We start from the raw sequence: 7356 nt of genomic DNA on the forward strand, positions 1-7356 counted from the left end.
AACAAAACAAAACAAACTTAAAATAGTTACATGAAATGATGGGAGCAATATCCCTAGTGGGCTGAACCGGCATGGCGGCTGTAGACAAAGGGAAAGTTGCGTTCGACTAAGAATTCACTTACAGAGTCCATAATTATAACAATTGACATGCTAATCCTTTACACATGAACGCTCACTCATTCGGGAACAATTGCAATCAATATATATATAGTTACGTTCAGTGTGTGTGTCGCCTTGGCGTGGACGGAGAGAAGTCGTTTGGTTGGAGTGAAGTTCTGTCTCGGTGTGGTGTGGATGTGATTCAGAAGTGTCATTCGTTATAGAATGGATGTTTTCCGGCGGTTCTTCTTTCTTCGCAATTACGTCACATGATCTCTGTGATCACCGCATGGGTTGTGGTGGAAAGGGAGAGGCAGGGAGAGGGGGATGGGGTTTGCAGTACCCAAGCAGGCAACATCATGACATTAGTGTGCCAAAAGTTCCCGGATGTCATACTAAATTTGTCAAAATATGAAGTATACAAGCAGTGGACACTATTTCCGTGCTTTTAGAGCCCATAATACAATTCTTCAGAGAATGGGCGTGGCTTCACAACGGTTTCAGATTTCAAGAAAATGGCGGCGAATATGCAGCCGATTTGAGCCGAAGTCCGACGAGAAAGGATACAATTTCATTGCTTTAACTAATCATGACAAATGTTAAGATATTTTGAGCAATATAATAAAGTAATGACTTTTCAAATAAGTTACGTTGACTGACAATTTGTTAGCTACACTTTCCTTACGAACCACAACATATCATTACAGCAGTATGTACCGGTATGTTAGCTAGCTAGCTAACGTTAGTAGGCTAGTACTAATGCGTCGAACTTGCCAGTATATTCGAATGCTCGGATCAACCCTACTCCTCGGCCAGAGGGTCCAGTGTGCGCTCTGAATGCTCCGAGAGTGAAACACTCAAAATTCTCTAACGGACAATCTGACAACGCCCTGAATTTACGTACGCCCAGAGCACACTCCAGATTGAATTTACGAACACACCTGGAGTCGTAAAAAGTCTAGCTAGTAATTTGTAATGCTAACAAGCTAGCAAGAGGTTGCATAGCAACAGCATCAACTTCCGGTAGACAGGCGAAGTACGCTCAACTGAAAGGGTACCGTTCGTTTACAGTATGCTAAAATGAACTAATAGTATGTACATTTACATTTTACATTTAAGTCATTTAGCAGACGCTCTTATCCAGAGCGACTTACAAATTGGAAAGTTCATACATATTCATCCTGGTCCCCCCGTGGGGAATGAACCCACAACCCTGGCGTTGCAAGCGCCATGCTCTACCAACTGAGCCATACGGGACCACGTGTGGCTGTAGTGTATATATACCCATTATGTATGTAGTATACAGTATGTTAGTATGGGTATTCGAACACAGCTATGGAGTCTGGGTCGGTGATAGTTTGTTTGTCTGTAAAATGTTTGTCTGTGAGTCAAGAATATTCTCCTTGTTGGACAATAAACAAATGATTATATTTTATTGTTCTCTCCTGTCCAGTCTTCTGTGTACTCTGCAGGGAGGCCTGACTTAGGGTTAGGGTTAGGTGTGTGTATAACTCTCCTCTCCTGTCCAGTCGTCTGTATGTGCTGCAGGGGGGCCTGGCTCAGCARGAGTGGAGGGTCCCTGAGCTGCTCCACAGACTGCTGCAGTACCTAGAGCCCAAACTCACACAGGTCTACAAGAACGTCCGTGAGCGCATCGGAAGGTAGGACCTCGCCTACACATTGCACAAACATTTTCATTGCTGACACTCTTGTCCATAGCTTACTGCCACTTACCACATCAGTCATAGTTCATTCAGCTCGGTATCTAACCACACGTCAGTCATAGTTCATTCAGCTAGGTATCTAACCACACATTCAGTCATAGTTCGTTCATATAGGTATCTAACCACACATCAGTCATAGTTCATTCTTCTAGGTATCTAACCACACGTCAGTCATAGTTCGTTCATCTAGGTATCAACCACACGTCAGTCATAGTTCATTCAGCTAGGTATCTAACCATACGTCAGTCAATAGTTTCATTCAGCTATTGATCTAACCACACGTCAGTCATAGTTCATTCAGCTAGGTATCTAACCATACACGTCAGTCATAGTTCATTCAGCTAGTTATCTAACCACACGTCAGTCATAGTTCATTCAAGCTAGGTATCTAACCACACATCAGTCATAGTTCATCATCTAGGTATCTAACCACACATCAGTCATAGTTCATTCAGCTAGGTATCTAACCACACATCAGTCATAGTTCATTCATCTAGGTATCTAACCACACGTCAGTCATAGTTCATTCTTCTAGGTATCTAACCACACGTCAGTCATAGTTCATTCCAGCTAGGTATCTAACCACACGTCAGTCATAGTTCGTTCATCTAGGTATCTAACCACACGTCAGTCATAGTTCATTCAGCTAGGTATCTAACCACGTCAGTCATAGTTCATTCAGCTAGGTGTCTAACCACACATCAGTCATAGTTCATTCAGCTAGGTATCTAACCACACGTCAGTCATAGTTCATTCAGCTAGGTATCTAACCACACGTCAGTCATAGTTCATTCAGCTAGGTATCTAACCACACATCAGTCATAGTTCATTCATCTAGGTATCTAACCACACATCAGTCATAGTTCATTCAGCTAGGTATCTAACCACACATCAGTCATAGTTCATTCATCTAGGTATCTAACCACACTCAGTCATAGTTCATTCATTCTAGTATCTAACCACACGTCAGTCATAGTTCATTCAGCTAGGTATCTAACCACACGTCAGTCATAGTTCGTTCATCTAGGTATCTAACCACACGTCAGTCATAGTTCATTCAGCTAGGTATCTAACCACACGTCAGTCATAGTTCATTCAGCTAGGTGTCTAACCACACATCAGTCATAGTTCATTCAGCTAGGTATCTAACCACACGTCAGTCATAGTTCATTCAGCTGGTATCTAACCATACGTCAGTCATTAGTTCATTCAGCTAGGTACTAACCACACGTCAGTCATAGTTCATCAGCTAGGTATCAACCACACGTCAGTCATAGTATCTTCATGCTAGGTATCTAACCACACGTCAGTCATAGTTCATTCAGCTAGGTATCTAACCACACGTCAGTCATAGTTCATTCAGCTAGGTGTCTAACCACACATCAGTCATAGTTCATTCAGCTTAGGTATCTAACCACACGTCAGTCATAGTTCATTCACTAGGTATCTAACCACACGTCAGTCATAGTTCTCACTAGGTATCTAACCAACTCAGTCATACAGTTCATTCAGCTAGGTATCTAACCACACGTCAGTCATAGTGTCATTCAGAGTTCTAACCACACTCAGTCATAGTTCATCACTAGGTATCTAACCACACGTCAGTCATAGTCTTCATCTGAGTACTAACACCGTCAGTCATAGTTCATTCAGCTAGGTATCTAACCACACGCTCAGTCATAGTTCATTCAGCTAGTTAGTCTTAACCACACTCAGTCATAGTTCATTCAGCTAGGTATCTAACCACACTCAGTCATAGTTCATTCACTAGGTTCTAACCACACATCAGTCATAGTTGTTCATCTAGGTATCTAACCACACTCAGTCATAGTTCATTCACTAGGTATCTAACCACACGTCAGTCATAGTTCATTCAGCTAGGTTCTAACCACACGTCAGTCATAGTTCATTCAGCTAGGTATCTAACCACACGTCAGTCATAGTTCATTCAGCTAGGTTCTAACCACACATCAGTCATAGTTCATTCAGCTAGGTGTCTAACCACACATCAGTCATAGTTCATTCATCTAGGTGTCTAACCACACATCAGTCATAGTTCATTCATCTAGGTATCTAACCACACATCAGTCATAGTTCATTCAGTAGGATCTAACCACACATCAGTCATAGTTCATTCATCTAGGTGTCTAACCACACATCAGTCATAGTTCACTTCTTCTAGGTATCTAACCACACGTCATCATAGTTCATTCTTCTAGTATCTAACCACACTCAGTCATAGTTCATTCAGCAGTTATCACCACACGTCAGTCATAGCGTTCATTCTAGGTATCTAACCACACGTCAGTCATAGTTCTTCAGCTAGGTATCTAACCACCACTCAGTCATAGTCATTCAGCTAGTATCTAACCACACGTCAGTCATAGTTCATTCAGCTAGGTGTCTAACCACACATCAGTCATAGTTCATTCAGCTAGGTATCTAACCACACATCAGTCATAGTTCATTCATCTAGGTGTCTAACCACACATCAGTTCATAGTTCGTTCATCCTAGGTATCTAAACCACACGTCAGTCATAGTCATTCAGCTAGGTATCTAACGACTAGTCACACGGTCCAGTCATTAGTTCATTCAGCTAGGTGTCTAACCACACTCAGTCATAGTTCATTCATCTAGTGTCTAACCACACTCATCAGTTAGTTCATTCATCTAGGTATCTAACCACACGTCAGTCATAGTTCATTCAGCTAGGTGTCTTAACCACACATCAGTCATAGTTCATTCAGCTAGGTGTCTAACCACACATCAGTCATAGTTTCATTCACTAGGTGTCTAACCACACATCAGTCATAGTTCATTCATCTAGGTGTCTAACCACACATCAGTCATAGTTCATTCAGTCTAGGGTGCTAACCACACAATCAGTCATAGTTCATTCATCTAGGTATCTAACCACACATCAGTCATAGTTCATTTCATCTAGGTATCTAACCACACGATCATCATAGTTCATTTCAGGTATCTAACCACTAACCGTTCAGTCATAGTTCATTCAGCTAGGTATCAACCACACATCAGTATAGTTCATTCAGCTAGGTATCTAACCTACGTTCAGTCATATTCATTCGTCTAGGTATCTAACCACACGTCAGTCATAGTTCATTCTAGGCTATCTAACCACACATCAGTCATAGTTCATCAGCTAGGTTATCTAACCACACGTCAGTCATAGTTCATTCAGCTAGGGTATCTAACCACACGGTCAGTCATAGTTCATTCAGCTAGGTATCTAACCACACGTCAGTCATAGTTCATTCTTCTAGGTATCTAACCACACGTCAGTCATAGTGTCATTCAGCTAGGGTCAACCACACATCAGTCATATTCATTCAGTAGGTATCTAACCACAACATCGTCATAGTAGCGTAAACATTTGTCCATAACTTTTCAAACATGTTGGCCAAGAGATCACCTTATGTTTTTTATGTATGTAAAACCAGGGAGAATTGTTGATTTTATCATTCAATAGAGTACTGAAAGAGGTAGAGACCAGCAAACTGTCGAAAAAGAGGAATACATCAAAAATGTAGGCCTAAATGGAAGAATCTAGATGAATGAATTCACTAAACTAAAGGTGTTAATCTCCCTCTGCCTCCTCTTTCGCTCTCTTTCCTCTCTCTTCTTCAGCGTCCTCACCTACATCTTCATGATAGACGTCAACCTGCCATACACCCAGCCCACGGCCTCGCCTCGCATCAAGGAGTTCACAGAGCGAGTACTGCTGCGCCTCAAACCCCTGACGGAGGGGGACGAGGAGATCCAGAACCACGTGGTAGAGGAGAACGATGTGGGGGAGCAGGACGAGAGGACACAGGCCATCAAACTACTGAAGACAGGTACAACCCCTAACTACTGAAGACAGGTACGACCCCTAACGCATCAAACTACTGAAAACAGGACGACCCCTAACCCATCAAACTACAAAAGGCCGGTACGACCCCTAACCCAGGCCATCAAACTACTGAAGACAGGGATATAGTATGTTCAGGGATATAGTTGATGGAGATAATAAACCCAGGTGTAAAGCCAAGAGAAAAGAGTCCCGGCTCACTGGATCACTGCACGATGCAGATTTCAGTAATTGAATGTGCCAAATGTTTAGTTATGAAGACCTTCGTCAGAGCATACGATGTAAAAAGGTTATGTATGTGTTTCCAGTACTCAAGTGGCTGATGGCCAGTGCTGGACGCTCCTTCTCCACGGCCGTTCCAGAGCAGCTCCAGTTGCTACCCCTGCTGTTCAAGGTGGGTGGGTCAAGGAAGGAAGAAACCTTGAGAGGAACCAGACTGATGGGAGGTCTATCATCCTCTGGCTGAATGCTAACAACCCTCATCTGTCTCCTCTTGTAGATCGCTCCGGTGGAGAATGATGACAGTTATGATGAGCTGAAGAGGGATGCTAAGACCTGTCTGTCTCTGATGTCCCAGGGACTACTCTACACAGAGCAGATACCACTGGTCCTGCTGGCCCTGCAAGAGGTGTGTACACACACACCCAAAAACAGGCCAGACTCATCTACAACCACTTTCTCCATTCACTGCAATCTCCAAAGAGAAAAAGGTTAAAAAACATGTCAAAACCCCCATTGTCAAGACTCTGGTTCTAACAACTCTCTGAGCCTATGCAAAATGTTTGTTTGAGGTTGCTGTGAGTTTTGTGGTACGCACTGGATGGTGTTCTCTCTGGATTAGAGAACACCAATCAGGTGTAGCCACAAACTATGAAACATAATCCAGAGAAAACGCCAATCAGCGTGTACCACAAACTACTGAAACGTAAATCAAGAGAACACCATCAGCATGTACCACAAACTAACTGAACGCTAATCCAGAGAGAACACCATTCTTATGTACACAAACTACTGAAACAATAATCCAGAGAGAACACCATTCTAGTGGTACCACAAACTACTGAAAACATAATCCACAGAGAAACACCATCCACGTGTACCACAAAACTACGGTAACGTAATCCAGAGAGAAACACCATCAGTATGTACCCACAAACTACTGAAACATAATCCACAGAGAACACCATCCAGCGTGTACCACAAAACTAACTGAAACATAATCCAGCAGAGAACACCATCCAGCGTGTACCACAAACTACGGTAACGTAATCCAGAGAGAACACCATTCTGTATGTTACCACAAACTACTGAACATAATCCACAGAGAACACCATCCAGCGTGTACCACAAACTACTGAAACATAATCCACAGAGAACACCATCCAGCGTGTAACCAAAACTACGGTAACGTAATCCAAGGAGAACACCATTCAAGTAATGTACCACAAACTACTGAAACATAATCCAACAGAGAACACCAATCCAGCGTCGTACCACAAACTACGGTAACGTAATCCAAGAGAAACACCAATTCAGTCATGTACCACAAACTACTGTAACATAATCCAGAGAACACCATCCAGTGTGTACCACAAGCTACTGTAACGATATCCAGAGAGACACCATCCAGTATGTACCACAACTACTGTAAACGTATCCA

General features: G+C 42.7%; 1 protein-coding gene across 1 annotated transcript in view; it reads left to right on the forward strand.

Moving 5' to 3' along the window:
- LOC111978017 (proteasome activator complex subunit 4B-like) overlaps window positions 1-7356 on the forward strand; it is a 109039-nt gene that overhangs the window by 88651 nt on the left and 13032 nt on the right. Inside the window, 5 exon segments of the mRNA XM_070448206.1 lie at window positions 1629-1760; window positions 5474-5682; window positions 6005-6090; window positions 6196-6329; window positions 6331-6454. Of these exon segments, the coding sequence (XP_070304307.1) occupies window positions 1629-1760; window positions 5474-5682; window positions 6005-6090; window positions 6196-6329; window positions 6331-6454 (685 nt within the window).

Source organism: Salvelinus sp. IW2-2015, linkage group LG18 (assembly GCF_002910315.2).
Source record: "Salvelinus sp. IW2-2015 linkage group LG18, ASM291031v2, whole genome shotgun sequence".
Lineage (NCBI taxonomy): Eukaryota > Metazoa > Chordata > Actinopteri > Salmoniformes > Salmonidae > Salvelinus > Salvelinus sp. IW2-2015.